The sequence below is a fragment of the Thunnus albacares genome, chromosome 10 (assembly GCF_914725855.1).
Source record: "Thunnus albacares chromosome 10, fThuAlb1.1, whole genome shotgun sequence".
NCBI classification, from domain to species: domain Eukaryota; kingdom Metazoa; phylum Chordata; class Actinopteri; order Scombriformes; family Scombridae; genus Thunnus; species Thunnus albacares.
Window position 1 is genome coordinate 17,103,198 of NC_058115.1, and position 22,069 is coordinate 17,125,266.

The 22,069-nt window shown below is 41.4% G+C and overlaps 2 protein-coding genes across 4 annotated transcripts in view; both read right to left on the bottom strand.

Annotated features, from left to right (window-relative positions):
• Nucleotides 1-9,139, bottom strand: part of LOC122989913 (protein diaphanous homolog 1-like) — a 105,664-nt gene extending 96,525 nt beyond the window's left edge. For 2 of the 3 annotated variants that reach the window (XM_044362956.1, XM_044362955.1), the window contains exon 1: nt 8,131-9,135. In XM_044362956.1, the coding sequence (XP_044218891.1) occupies nt 8,131-8,229 (99 nt within the window). In that variant the 5' untranslated portion in view covers nt 8,230-9,135. Of the gene's footprint in view, nt 1-8,130 lie in introns of all 3 variants that reach the window. The other variant, XM_044362957.1, reaches the window with a different exon arrangement.
• Nucleotides 9,140-10,826: 1,687 nt separating this feature from the next.
• Nucleotides 10,827-13,104, bottom strand: LOC122990610 (small integral membrane protein 32-like). Its single transcript, XM_044364009.1, has 2 exons — nt 12,379-13,104; nt 10,827-11,935 (listed from the first exon to the last, which is right to left on the bottom strand). Exon 2 carries the CDS (start codon nt 11,899-11,901, stop codon nt 11,563-11,565), a length of 339 nt encoding a protein of 112 aa, XP_044219944.1. The 5' UTR covers nt 11,902-11,935; nt 12,379-13,104; the 3' UTR covers nt 10,827-11,562.
• Between the last annotated feature and the right edge of the window lie 8,965 nt (nt 13,105-22,069).

Genomic DNA, 22,069 nt, shown 5'->3' on the forward strand with positions numbered 1-22,069 from the left:
CAGACTGGACACTACAGTGACTCACTATCACCTCTGTATGACAGAGGGCCAGACGGGGCCAGGCCTAGCTGGTTAGCATGAGAACTTCAATAGATATCTCTGCAACACAATACATGTAGGTCTTTGACATAACATCAAATCTGTTATTTCTTCACATTCTGTTGACAATTTTAGTTAATTTGGGAATGTTTTAAACTAAAATTCTGGCCAATTCTTATACATTATACCTTTAAAAACATTATCAGATATAACATCATCACACATCTACTTATAGAGAAATATCTAGCTTGACCTCTATAGTTCTTGTAGAAATTGCGACATTGGTGACTGTCTCAAGGGAATGAAGACAATACCATTTGATATTGTGGAAAAAGTGAAAAAAACTGAAACAACAAATTAATCTGTAACTATTTTGATAATCAATTGTTTCAGTCATTATTCATTATCAAGAAGTCACAAGTTCCAGCTTCTCAAATATGAGGAAAGCTGATTTTCTTTGTCAAATCTAATAATTAACTTTTGATGGACGTTTTTTAGAATTATTTCAGTGACCTAAATAATCATTAGTGTAAGCCCGAGTTTAGAGTGAGTCAGACTCAGGAATAAGCTCACAAATCTAAAAAAAAAAAAAAAAAAAAAAAAAAAAGGGGGTCACATGGGTCTCACCCCACAAATGACCACCGCCATGGTTTCTGTTTAATTTGACAGGGTTTTGGGTTAGCCACCTGAGGTTTCTGATTTCCACTACCCCATTACATTGGAGGTTAATGGAATTTAATTTATGGTGCTTCAAGTATTGAAAAATTACATTTGAAAAACCAACAACAGAAACAATATCGTGATTACTCAGTATAATACAGTTAGTCTGTGTTCGCCCTCTCTAGTCTCTGGAATGTTTCAAACCTGTCCATTAGGCTCTAATGATAAAACCCTGCTCTATGCTTTAACATTATGCAGGCCTCCAAATTCCTGAGAGAGGGAGTATTTGTGTATAAACATATTTACTATCCCACTGGTGCCTCCTAGTACAATGGATTGAAAGGAGGGAAGGAGGGAGATAAGGGGTAAGCAATAATGGGGAAGAATAAGGAAGCATCCTGTTCGCTATTTTTGCACAACTTCCTGTCACAGCCCTCAGAATTTGAGAAATAATATAACAGGGTGAAAACACTGACATATCTGTATGAGTGTGCATGCATTCACACACACGCAACTACAAAAAACAAGAAGGAGAAGTAAGATTTAACAGCTGACAAAATGAGCATGTGAGAAATAAAGATTCACTCAGGAATACAGAGTAGTTTGAAGTTTATAGTTTTATATATTTTCCCTAAAGAATATACAAACATTGTTGAAAAGTGGAGCTACAAATTTGAGTCTGTCATGAATTTACATTTACAGAAATGCAGAAAGGTGACAGTTCATTTTGAGTAAGACATGAGAGTGAGCAAAACAAGTGAAACAAAACTGTCTGGACTAGCCTGCTGACAGACTTCACACCTCGCGAAGGCCTTCGACAAACATTTGGGCGGGTAAAATTGACTGCTGGTAAATATTCAATAGCTCCGAGCAACATATGCAAACAGGCATTTGTTGAAAGTGCTTCTCAGAGGAAGAGGAAATAAGCATGACAAAGAATGAAATGCAGAGAAGCAGAATGCTGTGTTTCCTCTACAGCCTGTCTGCATCACACTATACAACACATGCACGGCAGCATCTACGCAAACACAGACCGGAAGACATGACTTTGTGCACAAAAGACACATAAGGAACACAAGAATAGTCAGCTGCACCATGTGACAAGGACAAGGGAGAGCTGTGACACTGCATTTTTCTTCAGAGTATTAATAAGCTGATGACTGACATAACTCTAACCCCCTCTTCAACACTCACACTGATCATCCTGCCACTGTCCAATGTCAAGCCCTGTCACTATAAGATTTGCAGCATTTGCACAGCAGCCTAAATATAACATGTCTGATCAGTTAGCTTACTACGTGACAGTATGTTAGTAGGAAAAAACGGCACTGTGTAAGCATGCAGAATGCTTACACAGTGGTTTGGACAGGCAGTCAGTACTACTGCCTACAGAAGAAAGTACTATAGTTAATAAGAGTGGGCAAAATGTGTAAAGTCTTCCATCACAGAATGTAATTTTACCCTATTATATGTCCACATACAGCACCAGTCAAACGTTTGAACACACTTTCTCATTCAAGGGAATGGGAAGGTCTGTCCAAATGTTTGACTGGTACTGTATATATTGTAATATAATGCATTTTCTGGAATTTCCTTTAAAAAAAGGTTTATAGATAAAATAAGGACATGGGAATATTTGGTAGAATTAAATACCTGACATTGTCTATATGTATAGGGAGGGGTTCTGGGTCTCAGCAATATTCTAATTCACAGTTGCCATGAAATATTAGCTCCATTGTGCGAGTCTAATGTAAGAAATGGGGGAGAAAATTCACAATTTTCATAAAAATGGATTCCAACATTCAGCAAAGCTAATAAAATGCTCCAGTCTGACTAGGGTTGGGTATCAATATGATTTTATCAATACTGGTACTGCTTATTGTATCGATACTTTGCATTACTATTGTCAATACTCTTCCTTAATTTAATGGGATTCAAATTTATAACTAGGTGCACAAGTGCTCAATGTAGCCTTTATCTGTTTTAATCTGAACTCTGGAGTCACTCGCTAACTCTGGCCAGGGGGACTGGACTGACTAGAAGGAAAGCTGTTTTGCTCAGAAAATTCAAAACACTGCAAATACATGACATATTGTTCTATTGGGGGGGGGGGTTTCGCTTTGTTACAATTATCCCCTTCTTCAGAGAATTTTAACCTGCCCATTGTAACTACAGTCCAGGTAATGTAAACACAACAGCAACGTGGTCTTGCAACACTCATGAGTGCATCATCATTTGCAGACGGCTTGACATGGGGAAAAGTTAATTTTAACAGTAGGCAAACAAAAAAGCTGAACATTAAACGAATGAATGAATAACCTTCAAATACCGACGGCAGTGCTGAATGCTGCTGGAGCTATCAGTAATACAGTTCTGACCAATCAGAAACCAGTATCAATTTAAGACTGGTTCTCAAGACCCATCCCTAAGTGTTATGTCATTTAAAGTTGTATTTTATTACAGTTTTCCCAGAAATTCCCTGTTGGTGTTAACAGAGGTGGAGGGATAATTACTGGTAGTATGAAAACCTTTTTTGCCTGAAGCAACATGCTAGGACAACCGCTATTATATGTTCCCACTGACTACCCATCCATGAGACGGCTCATCAGGTACTTGAAACTACTTAACAACCAGCCATATGAGGGTGAGATTCCACTCTGAGTATGGTATTTCAGTGTAGTGACTCTGCATTCCTCTGTGTGCCTGCCTCAACAAATTGGTCACCGGCACATTTATTACACAACTCACATCCAGTCAGAACAGGCTTCAGAGCAAACCAAACACAGCCCTCGGCTGAGCCAACAGCTGCTCCTTTCCGATCTGTAGAGTACAGTAAGGACTGACCAAACAGAGACCACTATGCACGTTAATCATTATGCCCACCCATGGAGGATTATTCCAACAAGTGTCTTAATCCCATCTAATTATGGTGTCTGAGCAGGACATTAGTCTAACTAGAGGATGAACGACAAGCATCTAAAAAGAAAGTCTCTTCACATTAACCTATCATACATCTCATTAAGTTAACAATTTACAGGTTAAATACACATTGAATCACAAAAGGCAGAACTGCTCATTGTGGGTTGAAATTTTCACTCATGTTGCACTTCTGGCCACATCTCAATGATGTCTCAACAGGAGTTTTATTTTTGTCAACTTATAAGCAACACCTGCTATTAAATCACAGACTGGATGTGACCACAGGTGCCAACATCCGTGGAAGTTTCGACCACACGGGGCCATGCTGCAGAAGTTTTCTGCACAGATTTACCCTTTAACTGCTGCTACAAAAACAAGAGTAGCTGTTTTTAGAATCAACTCAGTAATTTAAGCTTTCCATACCCATCACATCACCTATAACTTGTTATTATTGCTGACTGCACCCCCACTCATGCGCATTTTCTGCTTTCTTTAATCTCCTTATCTGCATTTCTCTTTGCTGGCTTCTTTCCCACTCTCTCTTTTGCTTTCTGTCACACACTCTCTCTCACTCTCTCTCTCACTGCCTTCCTCAGTCCGCGCTCATTGATGGTTCACTTGTTTTTCCCTTGCTCAGCCTTGCTCTCTAAAATACTCCTGTTCACTCTGAGCCAAGAGGCCCCTGCCACTAGCAGTCCATTAACCACTCCAGTTTCACGCTGGTACTCAGTCATCCCATTCTCCGCCTCACAGTATGCTCTTCTTCCCCTGAGATGTAGAGAACAGGAAACTGTGTCTATGTACCTAAGTGTGTGTGTTGGGGGAACAACACAGACATGCGTAAATAGAAAAAGGGCAACTACTCTACTTGATTCACATTATTCAAGTCAGAATGCGTCGTGACTGGCTTAAATCATGGCGTTATCTTAAATTAAGCATTCGCTGAGGTGGTTCCCCCAGGAAGTCGGTGCACTACTGCACATGCAGCGCAAGGTTTTATGCTTGAAGGAAGGTGCACTTATCATCACCATTAATCAGATCTTCAAAGATGAACACCAACATGTTCATCTGTGTTCAACACTTATCCCAACACAAATCAGCAGACTCAGAGGAAAATAACTGCCCCATAATTGAATAGGCTATTTTGGTTGCTTTTGTAAACAGTGCTTGAGTGTATTGTGGCTTCCCTTCAACATGAATGTACTACTTTTGTTTAAGGGTGGGACAAATAATCAATATAGGCATATATCACGATGTATTCTGTATCAAGACCATAGAGCTGGGAATCTCTGGGTGCCTCAGAAAAAATCAAAACTTAAATTCAATGTGCTCCAACTCGGTTGCAAAGTAACTCCCACTGCATCTATTTTTTATTTCCATACATTTTCTTATTGTATGTCCACATTCACAATATAAAAATAATTAATGTCATAAAAATTATTATCGATTAAGACAACAGAAGCAATCAGACTGGTGGGTTAAGACTGCATGCATGAGCAAGTCAGCACATTTTCCAACTGTGAATATTCAACAACAGAGAAAATATGTACCACTAAGACACTTGCTCAAGGGCTGCCTGTTCAGCATCAGCTACAGCAGGTTGGTCTTGTTCAAATTCCTGGAAAAAGTGTAGTGTGTCTGCGTGTTAGTTTTATTGCTTGAAGTTATGAGTCACATACTGTGTGATGATAATTAGCATTTTTTTTAAATTATCAGAATTGCCTAGTCTCTCCACTTAGAGTGCAATTTTATGTTATTGCAAGCCATCCACTGACACAGTTTTCAGTCTCTGAAAAGAAAGTTCTATAATTTCAGCTAACAATCCAACTCACAGTAATATCAAATTCATTGAACTGACAATATGAAATGCCAATAACGAGTGAATAACCAATAAAGCTCTGACAGAAATGCAGGGATGTCCCAGGGGCCCCAGAACAACATGCTCAAGTTCAGTCTCCTTGATAACTACTATTCCTTATCAGTGCCAGAAAAAGTCAACTTCTACTTGAGGATATTCAAAAAAAAACTGTTCCACCTAAAAAAAAATTGATAACCTGCCAAACTCAACAAGATGTCCCAGCCAGAATCTGTGATCTACAAATTCACCTTGTATCCCAAACAACTGTCCAAGGCAGTGATCCCTGGCTAATCCACACTGAGCCTGGCTGCTGGGTTGAGCCAACCTGTTTATGTCAACAGCACTCGTAGATGCTGATCTTTTGTGTCTCTACGGGCCTGAAGAACCCTGCATCAGAGAGAAAAGCTGAAAATGACCTGATTTTGGCTTCAAACAAAATACTTGGATCATGCTCAGCTACAGGGGTACCTGAAACCACAGTGAATCATGTTAAGCATTCTTGTGAGACATAACTACAGGTTACATACACCAAACACCAGCCAGTGTGGGCACTCATACAGTAAAACAAAAACAACACAGCCCAGTACAGCATTTTATTGTGGGATAGAGCTGCAATAAACATGATGGGGCAGAATGTAATTATAAATAAATTGTAATTAAATTATTATTAAAGAACATAAATAAAACATATTTGTCTTAATCCCTAAACCCAGTTGAAGTCAGTCAGTGGCATTATTCCATCAACATACTGTATAAAAAGAATTAATCCATCCAATCATAGATTCATCCAAAAACTGTGCCAGTGTCTAGAAAAAGTGACAATGACTAACGCTGGATAACCCACCCACACTGCTTCATTCAGTCGTAGACGACACAATGGAGAGGCATTCATACATGGATGATTCTGGCTTGGAATACCAAATACCAAGCTGACTGAAGACACCACACACACGTCACTAAGTCATTCATATCACATCAAGTTATGATCACTAGCGTGTCTGAGGAGAGGCCAGAGAGGAAAGTGATGAAGTCATAGATAAAGTGAAGCTGTGTCACTGACACTCTACACTGTAGATCAAGTACACCACACATGATCGTACACCCTTTAGCCTCTGAACTCTGACAGTGGCATAGCTAATGTGTGTGTGTGTGTGTGTGTGTGTGTTGCATAATAAAAATTCTACCAGGTCGGGTTGACGTTTCAGAGTTAGCGTGTGTTGAAGTCAAGGATACACCTCAGTCTAAAAAGGTGGGCACTCTAGCCTAACACACACAGACATGCACTCACACTATCAGACAGACTCACACTCAAACACAGACAGGCAGAGTTATCTCAGGACATTGCACAATTGGTTTCTGTCTATGACTCATGTTTACTTATGCCACTACCAAATCTTGTGCTTGTGTGCACATTAACAACACTGGAGCATTACCCCATTCATCACGAGAAGTTCTTTATTTTCACCTATTTCTCCATCTAGTCTTTAAAAATAAAAATCGTTTTCAAAGGCTAAAAAGAGTGTATACATTTCAAGTACAGTAAGGACAGCTTTTAACTACTCAAAAAGTATTACACATGCTAGTATTGACTAACCATTTGTACCAGTGCACTAGTTCTTCTAAATCAACACCACACCACTAACAAAAACAAATTCAGGCTTCCATCCCTACTGCTTGGCAAACTTGCTGTTGGGCTCAAGCCCAGGTGGCACTATTTACATGAAAAAGTTCTCAACAAAAAGCCTGAACAAACCATTCTGTATGTGACGTATGAAACTGTTAATTGCTGCCAGCAGGATATAAAGTATCTTGTGGTTTAAACAAGGGGGCTTCTGAGTGAGACCAATAAAGAGTCTGAAAACGCTCTTAAAGTTAAAATTGAATGTGTGTGTGTGCGCGTGTGTGTGTGTGGTGGAATTATTAACACAGAGACCAGATGTGTCTTCTGTAGTATCCTCTATGGTTACCTTTTCTCAGTGTGTACAATATCAGTTTTCACCTGTTGTTAGACATGGCCGAGGGGTAAAGTTACACGACAGTATGCCTTGCCTGGTGACAAGCATCACTACTGGTGATTGGTGGCTACTTCTCTGCTCTCATCTAGAAACCACACTGAATGACACATGCTGACACAGCCATTTAGACACCTCATCATGTCATCATAATTAAGTCCGCTCGAGAAAATTCAAACACTGCCACACCTAAATAAGAATAACACAATCATGACTTGGTTTAGGTCGTAAGTGTTCAACTGTCTTTATAGCTTTTCAAATGGTGTTTAAAAATGTTTTAAAAAAATAAGATCTCTGAGTCATGTGTTTAAGTGTTGCAATTTGTCAGGACTGAACAACTGAAGGTTTATTGCACAGTACAAGTCATCAGTGTTGGAGAGACACCTACTTCCTTTTATGTTGACACTTCCCTTGACCTGAATCAAGAATGCTACAGGGTAACAGCTCTTCTGACAGCTGGTGACCAGCTTTAAAGGGTGAAAGGAATTATAGGTATGCTGTCTACTTGCTTTGTAGCTTCACTTGAAAAATGAGAAGAAAATGTAACTATCAGTGAAGTTTGGTGCAACATTTTATGAGGCCACTGTAAGTTTGCCAAACAGATCTCGACAATGCAGAAAGTTGAACCAGCTGGATACTCACAAATTTCTTTTTCCCATCTCCTTCCTCATAATTCTTCTTTGATTTCTTGTCCTTCTTGGGGCCAGGAGCTGAGGCAGAATTTCCCGTGTGTGGATCCATATTTATTAGTTAATCCGTTCCCTTGAACTGAGTGTCAACATAAAACGGTGAGGCGGGTAATCTCCCTGAACTCAAGCGTAAATCACAAAGCAAGAGTTTCCTCTGACGTTGTTTCTTTACTAGGGAAAAAGGCAACTGTAATTCCCCTTTGGGCCTAGGCTAATGTCCTGGCTAACTAGCCACAATTAGCACAAGGTTGCTAATGATTTGGTAGGAAGCCAACCACACCGAACGAGCCCCTCGCTATGTCTGTATTACTGAAGGAGGGAAATTCAAAGCAGAGCCACAAGTCCTCGGGGCAAAAAGTAGATAAACCAACGTGATGCGTCTATAAAATACAAACGAGGACTTTAATCACCAGTGTAGATGAGTATCCACATGTAACACAAACCGAAGCTTTAACCAAAGGAAATTTTAAGTCCCGAAAGTAAACGGTAGCTAACGTTAGCGTTAGCTAGGCTAGCTCGCCTGGCTACAGTAGGTAGAGTCTCACTGGGGACAAAAAAAAAACTCTCCCCACTTCCACAAGTTGTTTCGGCGACTACAACACGGACGACGAGTTGGTGTTACGGATAACTTGACTCGACTGTGTCTTTCAAATTAGTTTCCATATCTGCTACAAGTTTAGTTAACTTTTTAACCCCTGACTGACAGCCGGGGGAGCGACTACCGTCTTTAGCTAGAGGAGGTGTCTTCCTGTTCTTCTGACAGTCCGGTCAGAGCTGGCTGGGGAGGAGCCTGCGCTCTGCGGCTACACCTGAGAGGATTTAACAGAGAAATCTACCCTTACTGCACAGAGCTGAGGGTGCAGTCATGGTCAGAGCAGCGTGACGGAGAGTCAGAGGTCCCTAGTGAAATGAGGGCTAGTTTAACTGCTTACTCATGTTATGGGAACTATCCAAATGCAGGAAAGGAAAGAAAGTTTTGACCAAGATTGTTACCATGGACTGTTTCCATGGCATCACAGTGTGTTTAGAACTACACAAATGGTGTAAAAACGCAGTGTGTCATAATTGTGTCATGATCTAGACTATAAAATCCACTCAAAGACCACAATTCAGATTTCAAGCGGGTAATGCTGTTCACTAACTCAAGTGTGACAGTCGGTGGGGGGGGGGGGGGGTTCGTTACAAGTGACCTATGAGAGAATGTACAGGCTGTTACTAAAGACTACTGTAGTGTGGTCTCTCCTATTATTCACCACTGCTGTTTTTCTGCTGACAATAGCCTATAACCATATTACAAAAATCCAACAAACATTTGAGTCTCAGTGACTCTTTGACGAGTTTAAAGTCTGACTAGAAACCCCTTCTGAGAAATATAAGGTTGCACACACCTAGATACTGCATAAGCAATCTACTTTAACATAAATGAAACGGAGACTGTGTGTTGCAATGACTATTAGGCTGTAGGTCGCCTCTAGTAACCCTCCTCTCCTTATTACAATGCAAAGATCCTACTTTAGTTCCGTCTCTGTTCTGTGCAGTCGTTTTTGTGGTTTTAAAAGGTGATATTTCAACATATTTGGCGCACAGGCACTTTGCCAGTTAGTACTGTGATCATACTGTGCAAACAATCAGACTTAGGGCTCCACCAAGCGATTAAAATATAAACAGCAGGCGCGACGGTGTCACCAGAGTTAATCCAGCCTAACAAGCAAAATAATTGTACCGATGTTTAATAGGGAGCAACTGGGATGTACTTTATGTTGTTCTATATCTCTATGTCTGTGCATTGAAAAATGCAATTGGCACTGGCTGACAGAGTTGTAGAAAAATGACATTAAATTATAGGCTACTAGGCTATTATAGGCTTCATTAGAAGTCCAACATCCCAGGCAGATGTGGTGTTCTGTCCTCAGCTTGCAACGTCTTATTTCAGTGCCTCTCAAATCCGGTAGGCCCACATATTTTAATTGCGCACCACAGACAACAATCACTGTGCTATGATCATGTCAGTGAAGCACTGGATGAATGTGGAATTCAGTGACTCCACCTGTGGCTTGAGTGATTTCGAGATTATCCAACACGGATGTAGTGTTTCTCTTACTTCTCAGACATACTCAAACCTCAAACCTCACACACACACACACACGCACACACACGCACGCGCGCGCGCACACACACACACACACACACACACACACACACACACACACACACACGCATAAACACACACACATAAAGTCGCAGGATTACAGAGATAGGCTCATCTGTCTGTCGTGGTATGTGAGAGATGTTTTCCAACAACAAGATTGGAGAGGATTTGCGCATCACCGGTGGCACTGAAACCGACAACAGTTTGGTTTATCGCTCACGACTCGTCATATACTTCAGCCTCAAGTCTTCACTCTCCGGGATATTGGTGCTATAAATTGCGGAGGAAAGGTTAATTAAAAGTGAAAGTGCACGATAACGCTGGCAGCCCTATAGCACTCGTAAAAACGCCCCATACCGACGTATTACGTGATTAACAGTTGGTCCCTCACATCAGCAGCTGCATCAGCACCATCTTCAGCATCGCCATTCATAAACAGGTGGATAGATGGAAAGACTTCAACTTCAGAGTATTTGAATATCTTTATGTGAGGCCTGCAGTCTGCCATTTAATTATCATTTTACAATGGACAAAAGGGTGGAAATTTGTGTGTTGATTGCATCATTTCACAAGACATACAGTTAAGTTACAGTTATACAAAATATTTTATATACAAACCACCGTAGACCCTTTCTACGTTGACATAAGTCACGTTTCCACAGAAAAAGAAAAAAAACAGATTCGTCTTGTCAAGGCCAGTGTGAAATGAAAACTATGAATCTGGACATAAACCCCCAGGTGCCAGGGCAAATTTGTAAGCAACTAGCTGCGTTAATAAAGCTTGGGAGTACACTGTAAGGAATTAAGATTTTTTTTCCAAAGTGCACTGCCAGGATTGATGGGAAATGATGGATGGTTTTACATTTTGTTCTTTAATTACCAGAAAATGTATGAGTCACTAATTTGATCAGGAGTTTCACATCCTCTACTGTTATCTTCCCATCCGCAGTAGGCCCCCCACACACCTCTCATCTTCTCAAATTGCACCCCATGGTCTGAAGTGCTGTTTTTTTTGGGGAAAGGGGCTGAAAGTGAAAGAACTTTTGGCATAATTTAGGCCCTGACCAGCCATGTAAGGTCTTGTTGTTGGATGGCCTATTTAGGCCAATGTGTCCAAGAGACATGATAAAGGCAACAACTTCATGTGTACAGTACGTGCAGCAGAAGTTCAGGGGTCAGTGAGTTCTTAACCCCCACCAGAGTCTCAGTAAAGACCCAGAGTCCCAGGGTTCTCGCCTACTTGTAGGATGTCCGGGCCTCTCTCAGCGACCTGTCATATGGCATGGAGGCGAAGAAAGAGTTCCGGAGCTGACAGTTGATGAAGAATACAATGAACAGCACCATCAGGAACAGCAGCAGGCACATGACTATGTAGGTGATCAGGTCCGGTTTGTGGAACTCTCCATCGCGGAGCCCTCCCCCCCGCCCCGTGGTGGGTCTCAGGAGTGCGGCCACGCTTACCGAGCCGCCGTGGGAGGCGTTCAAGGAGGCGGGGGCGTGCGTGGACGACTGGGCCATGAGCACCAAGTCGAAGTCCGGGGTGTCGGTGGAGTTGAGGAGGATCTGTCTGAGCATGGCGCCCCGCGGGCTCACCGGCTACGTGGGTCGGCTGGAAGGATGAAAAGAGACGGAGAGGGTTATGTAGCCTTCTTAACATGTGTTCCACACTAAAGATAGGATATAGCTACATGCTTTATCATTATGGATGTCCTATTTCTGCTTCAGCAACACTGACAAAAAAGAAACAGCTATTTCTGTGTGACATTAGAAACAGCCTTTTAGGATAGGAATAGACTATTAAAATCTGAGTTATGCATTTTATGTCTGACAAGGTCACTGATAAACTCCACAGAAAATCTACACTATATGCACATAGTGTATCATGTCACAGTTATGCCATATGTGTTAATGAAAAAAGTAGGCTGGAGTCACTGTAAGTCCAAACAGATTCCTAGAAATATCATGGGACCTTGTGATATTGCTCTTTGTGGAATCTCACAGCAATGTTAAACGAACCCAAGACACATGGTTGTAGTTAAGGGGATTTCTTACTTTGGTGTGCGCTGCGAAGAGTTCCGCAGGTGAGCTGGCAAAGACTAAATCCCGGCTCCGCATTCCTCAGTGTCCCCGTCTCTGTCCGCTCCAGCCCCACCGAGGACGCGCTGTGGCGAAGCGGCGGGTCGATAGCTTCAATTCTGCGCCCACAGTCCATATGTCGCTGGGTGGGATATCAACCGAATGTCCCTCACCACATTAAGCCGATCTGACCAAATCCATGTGTCAGTACTGATCAGAGCCCCAGTGAAGGAACAGAGAACCAATTTCCACTTGTTGGTGTTTAATCCCAAATCATCCTGCCACGCGTGTGGTTAAGCACATACTGCGTTATGGTCGGCTACTGTAGCGATATCCAAATGACTCTAGGGTTTGGCATAGGTGGTGAAGTTCGACGGCGATCATTGCGCACACGTCCTCGTGTGCGTGGTGGTGCGCAGCAAAACAGGATCGCCTTTACTTGTGCGTACAGGGCGCAGAGGAAGGTCACGCCGGATCCCCAGTTTTTCCAGCTCTTTACTGGTGCTTTTATCCAGTAAAAGGTCGGTACGTGTCAGATAGATGCAGCCGACGGCCTGCCCTCACGGGATTATCAATCCAGTATGACTAAAATAAAATGACAGGTGGGATTAATAGAGGACAAAAAACAGCAGCACACTGGGTCGCAAACAGCTTCCCATCCTTGCCCTGGGTTGCGTGTGTATGACAGAGCGAATGAAGGAGAGAGAGAGAAAAAGAGGGAGAGAGAGTTGCAGATCAGGAGAGAGGAAGGAGGGCGCTGGAGGGACGTCACCGGACAGAGATATGTCTCTGAGAGAAAGTCACAAGAGCAAGTCCTATCTTATCTATCTTATCTATCTATCTATCTATCTATCTATCTATCTATCTATCTATCTATCTGTCTGTCTGTCTGTCTGTCTGTCTGTCTGTCTAGCTATCTATCTATCTCATCATATAATATAAAATGACGAGAGAAAGTTGAATCAGAGCCATTTCTGGGCCAGTGTGGGGAATGTCTCACACTGGGGTGATGAGAGAACAGGAAAGGGTGTGAGATTGGTGAGTGTGTGTAAGATCTTGATCGGGTGATTCAGTTTTAGAAAAGGTTTACATGGTAGTCGAAATGTCTGACTTAATAAAGTGTTGGATATTAGAGCTCAACTCTCTGTCCATTTACTTAAGACTTCAGATTAAAGCGCAACAAAACTGCTCTTGTATATAAATGACATGTCCTGGCCTGTGTGGTTAGAACATAACCGTGTTTGCTCTCTGTGAAATAGATTTGACATCCCTGCTCGACACTAAAAAGAAGGTGCTAAAGTTGGAGTTTGGAAGCCAGACTGCTCTTACATGATGCTTCATACATGAGCATACATACAAAGGGCCAGACCCTTAAAGCTCTGCCGATCTGTTTCATATTCATCTGCACCTGTTCTGTCACAACAGAATGGCTGGCAGGCATAGAGCAAGGACAGAGGGGCACACACACACACACACACACATTGCAGCTAAAAATACTGTAAACCTTCCCCAAATTGGGAAACGGATTTTGATGCCAAACACAGACAATAATAAGTTATAATAATAAGCAAACTAGCCTAGAAATAACATATAAATAGCAATGTCCTGGTGTCCCGCATCAACTCTGTATTCAACAACAAAGAGGATTATAGTGGACCAGAGTTTGGTGGAATGAACATGTCGCATGGGAAATGTAAAAACAGCCCAAAGCATTGTTTACCTATGTGGAGGGGCAGCAGTAATTGTGACGGCTAAGGAGATTACTGTTCATTATTGCTTTTTGGATGTGGAACTCTCTCCCTGCATCGCTACAGGCATGTTACTATCCTCATCCCCATCATACATTCACACACATAAACACAAGTACACACATGCAAGACGGATGCAAAGGCAAATCCAAAGGCACACAAAGGAAACCTGACCTATTTTGCCAGAGTCTGTGTGGATGCCTTCAAGCGGTAAATCAGTGTTATCAATATTTGCAAAACTCCACTTTGAGGTCGGTAACAGACCTAACTTGCCCGTCACAATCAGGTGATGTCGTTAAGAAAGGGAGTGAGAGAGATTGTGATATACCATGACATATATGTTGAGTGATGCCTTTGCTCTGTGACTAATTGTGCCAGTTATCAGGCTTAGCTCATTAGCTGTAACCCACGACAATGGAATTTTGATTAGGAGCGGTGAATTGTAATTCTTCACCACTACAGCCTTCGTTAAGGGCCTCAACCAATCAAAGACCCCTGTCAGGCATCATGTCACACAAAACAATGACCTCTTTCCTTCTATATGTTTGTTCATATGTTTTTCATACACACACATAGACAGAAACACAACTTTCGAGTCATCTTTTCCTTTCTAAGTCTCTCATGTCTCTCTTCCATTTCTGTGTTGTGTGGTCTGTTTCTCTCACTTCTCTTCGTATATTTTCCCTCCCTCCTTCTCTTCCCCTTACTCCCTCTCTTTCTGTTTCTTAATCCTTCTAATCCATAAAAAAAGGGGGAGAAAGACAACTCATCCATGAAGCACTGAGAGCTCAAAATGAAGATAAACAAGAACAGGTTTTTGAAATTCTTTTTCTAAGTTTAATAATGTTGTTTTACAGGGAGGGAAAAAAGAGAGAGAAGGGCTTAAAAGAAGCTTAATGCTCCTGCTGATGAGACATAACCAAAGCAAATGGCGAACCATGAAAGTCAACAGGGATTATGTATGTGTAGCCTACACACACCAGCCACACCACTCACTCTGTCTTTCATTTACATACACACACACACACACACACACGCTGAGGGAAACACACAATGATACACACTCCTCTCAGCTAACTGGAGAATTGGGTCTTGCTCAGGGATTGTTATTTTATTACTCTTATTTTCCATTATTTCCAATAGGGAAATGATCGACATTTAGAAAATCTCTCCTCAAAGCCTTCTGCCCCTGTTTTACATCATTCATTTTCAGTCACCTCAAATTATGCCATGTCAAATGAGGGTGAAGTAAACAACACTAACAAAAGCGGTGGTAATCTGCACTCAGAGCAGTGTTTTCCTCAGCCGTTACAGCTAATGCCTTTGAGACGAAATTGCTTGAGTCTACTGAGTTTTGTTTATTTTTGTTTCATGAAAGAGTGATATTGTTTGTTGCTTTCCTCAGCATGAACTGTATCCACAATGTAGTGGAGTCATTCGCCGCACAGGCAGGAGTCCAACAGCCACCCAAAAATACAGTCTGTATAGTCTATCTATCGCTGCTATTCACTGCCTCCACTGCTTCCACTGGCAGGCTGGCTCGTTAAAACAATGTTACCAAAGCTCCAAAATCAGTAATGATCAGCATTTCTAGACAATAATACCATCCCCTCTTGCCTACTAAGACAGACACACACACACACACACACAGACGCACACATACAAAACACGCACGCTGCATCTGATAACGCTGATACTCCCAGACAGACTCTCAAGACTAAAGCACACAAAAGACAGAGAGAGAGATTATGCGAGCACTGTTACGTACAGTGTGTGCACACAGACACACGCGCGCACACACACACACGCAAGGGAGACACATCTGACACATAAATACATATAAATCACACATATCCACACGCTGCTACACACTTACATAAAGGCAGAAAGAGAGGGAACACACACAGTCACACATACACACACAAAACACAAACAATTCTTACACAAGCTAACACATGACCCAATCAGTACCTCCTCAGAAAACACACACACACACAGAGTCACACACATACACACACACACACACACACACACACACACACACACCACACAATATGATCACTAATGGCTACAGAGGCAGCTAGGACTGCATTATCTCTTATGTCAATACGATCCCATTCTCTGTCTGACTGACTTCCAACAAGAATCTTAAACAAACAAAAAAAATGTGACAAGCAAATGTCCCCTCTCTCTCTCTCATTTTCTGTGATTGTGTTCATTTTCTTCTAACCATCTCCTCTTTAACCTCCATGGAAAAATCAGTCGTCAAAATAGGATTTCTCCCTCCCAGCGCATCAAACGCCCCTATTGGCAGAAATCAGACGTTCCACAATTAGTCACTTGATTATCTCGCCAGAACACCAAATGCTGTTTCTCCTCTCGGGGAGGGATAAAAAGGGAGGCATTCACTTTCTTGCACAGTAAAAAATCACTAATTGATCGTCAGAATGAGGATAGGAGCTGTCATGTAACTTCTAAAACAAACGCATATGATTGCAACTACTAGCATGAGAGCAAAAGAGAAAACACACCTTTAGACAGTAAGATAGTAAAATATTGAGATACATTTCAAACTACACAATAAATATGCACATAGCAGTCATTCAAATTATATTTTGTGAGGACAAAATGTATTTCGACTTGCAGATTGTATATATAATAGTATGTTGACAGGAAAATAAAAAGAAACAATTTTTACAAAGTCTACACTGAAATCACAATAAAATTGATATCATCTATCAGGTAAAAGCAGCAAACAAAGCAGATTCAGACAGTAAGAGACCACGTGAGGCATTTCAAAGTGTGATCTTGACGACAGTAAACAAATAACAGGAGAGGAGCTAAGAGATTGAGCCTCAGCTAGCTTCTCTGTTGCTAGATTATCTGTTTCTTTCCTTCTTCATTTGCATTTCAAATGTGAATAATTTCAGGGAGATTGTGTTCAGGATCAGTGAAGAAGGTTTTAGGAATGAGGGGAGCGGAGTGCCCCAGGTGAATGTCTGTGTGCAGGGAGGGTCTTCAGTCCAGTAGGCATGCGAAAGGATGGAGAAGGTGGAAAGAGGGAGGGGAGGAGGAGGTGTGTGGAAGAAGAGATGGGGAGTGAGGGAGGGAAAGGAGGAGGAGGAGGAGGAGGGAACCAGAGAGATCAAGTGGGAAATAACAGAAGCAATGTCCCCTAAAAGCCAGAATCTGTGACTCCAGCATTAGTGTGTGTGTGTATGTGTGTGTGTTTAGTGTGAAGTTCTGCTGCATTACTGTAAAATGAGTCAGGGTGAGGAGAGAAAGGTGCGACAAACAGACAGAAACAGATAATTACTCAGTTACATACCAGAGAATGACAGAAAGAGGAAACAGACAGATAAAACATGCCCCAAAAAAGATTAATATCAAAAGGGGACAGAGACACACAGAAAGTGTCAGAGAAGAAAATTAATGCCGAGATTAAAAAAAAGAAGGAGACACAAACAGAATATAGGAGGATGGGTGAGTGAGAGAGGGTCAAGGTAAAAACTGAACCCAACACGAAGCAGAACAAAGAGAAAGAAAGGCAAAGTGAGTCAGAAGATGAATGGTCCCGCAACAGCTATGGCTAGCCCATAAAAGGGAAACTATGTTGTAGGAACATAAATACACTGAGGGGAAATGTTGCTGTATATTACGAGCAGCAGCGCTGGGATTGTTATAAACATAACTTCCTCTCTATGTCTCACTCATTCTCTTTTCAGACTCACTTCTTGCAGAGTGAATGGGAGATTTTTTTTTTTATCCAGGAAATATCGTAGTAGTTACTGCACTGCTGCCAGTGATAGAGAGATAAAGATTAAAAAGTAAAAATGATGATAGATGATAGTGATACTTGCAGTGAGCCAAATACTGCTGAAGTGAAGATGATGTTAAGGATGATGAAGATGACAATTATGACTCAATGGCTGTAATGCAAAGAATATGACAACAGCCATTGAGTTATGACTGGCTATTCCATCAGCATCAACATAATTGGCGTCCAATGTCTGTTGTCATATTCTTTGCATTTACACAAATACGGATTTCAGAGGACTTTATTCAGATGTTTCATACTGCAAATAGGTCAATGGACTGCATTTATATAGAGGCTTTCTAGTCTTCCAACCACTTAAAGCGCTTTACACTGCATGCTGACATTCACCCATTCACACACACATTCATACACTGATGGTAGAGGCTGTCAGGCAAGATGCCAACATGCTCATCAAGAGGAGTTTATAGTGCTCATTCACATGCACACACTAATGGCACAGCCTTTGGGAGTTGTTTGGGGTTCAGTATCTTGCCCAAGGACACTTCGACATGTGGACTGGAGGAGCCTGGGATTGAACCGCCAACCGTCCAATTAGTGGACCTCTGAGCCACAGCCACCCCGTTTCAGGTGAATGTGCATCTTCTGTGTTTTGAAAATGTATTCATTACATTTATTATCAGTGCTTCCCAAAGCCCAAAGGGACATCCTCGAAAGTCTTTTGTCCCAACCAACAGTCAACATTCCAAAGATATTCGGTTTACTATATAGAAGAATAAATAAACCAGAAAACATTCACCTTTAAGGGGCTGGAATCAGAGAATTTGGACATTTTTTTCTTAAAAAATTACTCTAAACAATGAATCAATTATCATTCAATTTATGCCAGGGTCATTGCTAACAGAAAAGTGTGCAGCTAAAAACAGGTGTTTCATGTTGTAAGAGAATTCAGAATCAGAATAAACCTTTAACTCTAAAGTCCAGTCAGAATAAAACATCTCACTGGAGGAAGAAGAAGATAAATTCATTCAGGTGGTTTGGGCCTAAATCAGACAGGATTATTCACGAAGGGATTCAAATAGTTTAATTGTCTGTCAGAGTAAAATTTTGTGCTTAAATTCTGAACCTCAAACATGGAGAGTAGAAACTTTTCTATGATATTTGTTGAAATATATAAAATGTTATGATTTATTGTGATGGCAGTGATGATGACAGTGATTATGATTTCCAGGGAGATATCATCCCATGAGAAAGATACACATCTGGCACATTTATCTTGTGTGTGCGTGCAGGTTTGTGAGCTCCAGTTGCAATTACGAGTGCACTCATGTCTGCGTCTACTCTCATTCCTCAGCGGGGCAGCTCACGTGCCTCAAGGGCCGGTTGAGCCACCTGGAAGGCTTTTCAGGGAGTTGTCATATCAATCCCTCCATCCATCTTCAACCAGTGCACTCTAGCTTTACAGAATTGGTAAACACTTGACAGGTCTTGCCTTCTGATAGCCCCCCAATAGCCCCTTCTTTCATCACTCTATCAACACTCTGACTGCTCCAGAAATTAGATATTGGCGTTTCACCAATGATGGTGACCCATAAAAAAGTCTCAACACTATGGATTCATGATTTTTTACAGTCGATCATGTCAGATAAGTAAAAAATGGGTTGATCCAGGTTAGAAAATACTTTTGACTGAGACAAAGGTTATATTTAGTGACAAATGGCTGAAAACGTGACAGCTTTATGATCTACAATCAATCCTTTAGTTTGTTTAAGAGGTTTCTCCGGATGAGATCCTCTCCAGAGGGTTTTCCTCTAATGAGATACGTCAATGAGAGACTGAGATGCCTAAGGGAGTGATTGATGCAACAGATAAGGGTTGTATCTGTGTGTGTGTGTGTGTGTGTACAAAAATGATGAGTGACACATAGTCATCTGTGAGCATGTATCTCAGTGTGTAAGAGCCCGCTTCCTTGTTAATGCATCCATTAATATATGAGCGTCAGCTTGTGTTTGTTTGTGTATGAGCGAGTTAGCATTCACTGTTTAAATGTGAGTGTTTATGACAGACAGTCTGGTGTGTGACTGTGCATATGTGAGTATTTGCGCCTCAGTGAGTGTGTAATGTGTGTGTATTTCTGGCAGAGAGGGTGTTTTAGCCCACCTACTGTACTGTGTGTTCAAGCCTCTAATGATATAAGAAGAAAAAGGGTAAGCTTCTGTGTATGTTTATGTTTACACAAGCATGTAGCATATTTTCTATATATGAGTGCATGCTGCTATGTTTGTCTCCTGAGGGGGCTTCCAGGCAGTAGGCGAGAGGCACATTGGAGAGGGAGTACAATCTCTCCTCCAAATCCTTGGAATCCCTGTATTTTAGAGGCAGGGGGTCACATCGCTCACTGCTCTGCCAGGAGAGACAGAATCAGAGAGAGACAGATGGAGGAGGAGGCGAGATGGATGTAGAAAGAGGGAGGATGAAGAGGAAGAGAAAGAGTAGAGAGGGAGGGCTGGAAACACTTCCTTGCCTTGGGCCTCTGGGACAAATTACGCCAGAGAGGGGATGTCAGTTATACTGTGTTGTTCTAAGACACACACTTTCTCTCTCTCTCTCTCTCTCTCCCTCACACACACACACACACACACACACACACACACACACACACACACACACTCCACACACACAGAAAAGTCTTCAAGGTCCTCTATGTGAGCACACAGGCTGAAGTCTCCTCAAAGGTCACACACAACCGTGCACGAACAGATACACTTAACACATAGTCTTGTGATTAAAACAAACACAAACACATGTCCAACACACGCAGACACACAAATACACACCTACACTGACAGAGTGTGTTACTCAGTAACGCCCTTAAGGCTAAAACTCATATCAAAAGTCTGACAGAGAGCACTGAAATCAGATAATAGAATTTCCTGTGAACTTCCAAAAGCACATCTCCCTCGGACTGACTTTGTTGCTATGGAGATAGTCCAGGGTCTCGGCTGCTGTTTATATGTGTGTATGTATGTGTGTGTGCGTGTGCGCGTGCTGTACAGCATTTCGCGGTTTGAATTAAGTCTTCTTTTCTTTGAGACATTGTTTTGGCATATCTGTTTTATTTGGCCTTAGTGCAGTGGTGAATGATGGGAAGGAGAGAAGAAGAGTGGAGGAAACAGAAAGAGAGAGAGAGAGAGATCGTGACAAAGGTTATAAACCAGACAGCAAGAGGAAAGGATGCTCCACTGAGTGTACCCAAGCTTGTAATTGAGATTATTGTAGAGTTTTTCCTGAATGTTTAAAGTTGTTAGGCAACATTTTATCTAAAAATATATAACACATCATACAACCTTTATCAGTAGGTGAAGCTACAAAAGATTTATTTAGAGATTCGCTTAATCAGATGGCTCCAGTTTATGCTTTGTTTGGTTGATTGTATGGTCATTGTTGAGAAATCTTCTAAAGTGAAACTTTAAGTGTAGGTTTTTACAGTTTAAAAGTTTGCATCACATGATTTGTGGGCCTTGAAGTTCTCAAGACAAAAAACAAAAAACCTGCCTGTAGCTGTCATTTGTGAACTTGCCTTTTGTGGTTTCAACACATAAAAAGGCATAATTAGTGGAAAACAGTTTTAAATCAAAATATTTCTGCCCTTGAAATGACACTTCCTGCATAAACCAATGATGTCTGAACCAAAAAGAAATCTCATTAGAAAAAAAGAACACCCAAATCTGTTGAGCCTTGTCATATCAAGTATAAAAGATGACCATTTAAGGCAAGTTTTAGTGACAGCTTAACAGGGTTCGTTGGCCTTTGTGCAATGGTAGACTAGACAATAAAAGGAAGTCTTTCAGTGACAGCCTGAAACAATGCAGAGAGTGCTCGGTGAGAGTGTTGAATGAATGGTATGGTGTAACTGAGGTCTGATAAACATCTGGACACATGTTGGAGTAGTGTTTACAGTGCTGCTTTAGAGGGCAGCTTATATACATATACATATATATACATATACATACATACATGTATATGTGTGTGTGTGTGTGTGTTTTGTGTCTTTTTTGCATATAGTTGTTAAGAATCTGCTTTGGCTCTTCTATTTGTACCCATCTCATTACATTTTTTGCAGCTTTTTAAATAAATCTAGGGG

What these genes read in the sequence shown, in the direction of transcription:
- LOC122990610 (XM_044364009.1), bottom strand. Translation starts at nt 11,901, where the DNA reads ATGCTCAGACAGATCCTCCTCAACTCCACCGACACCCCGGACTTCGAC.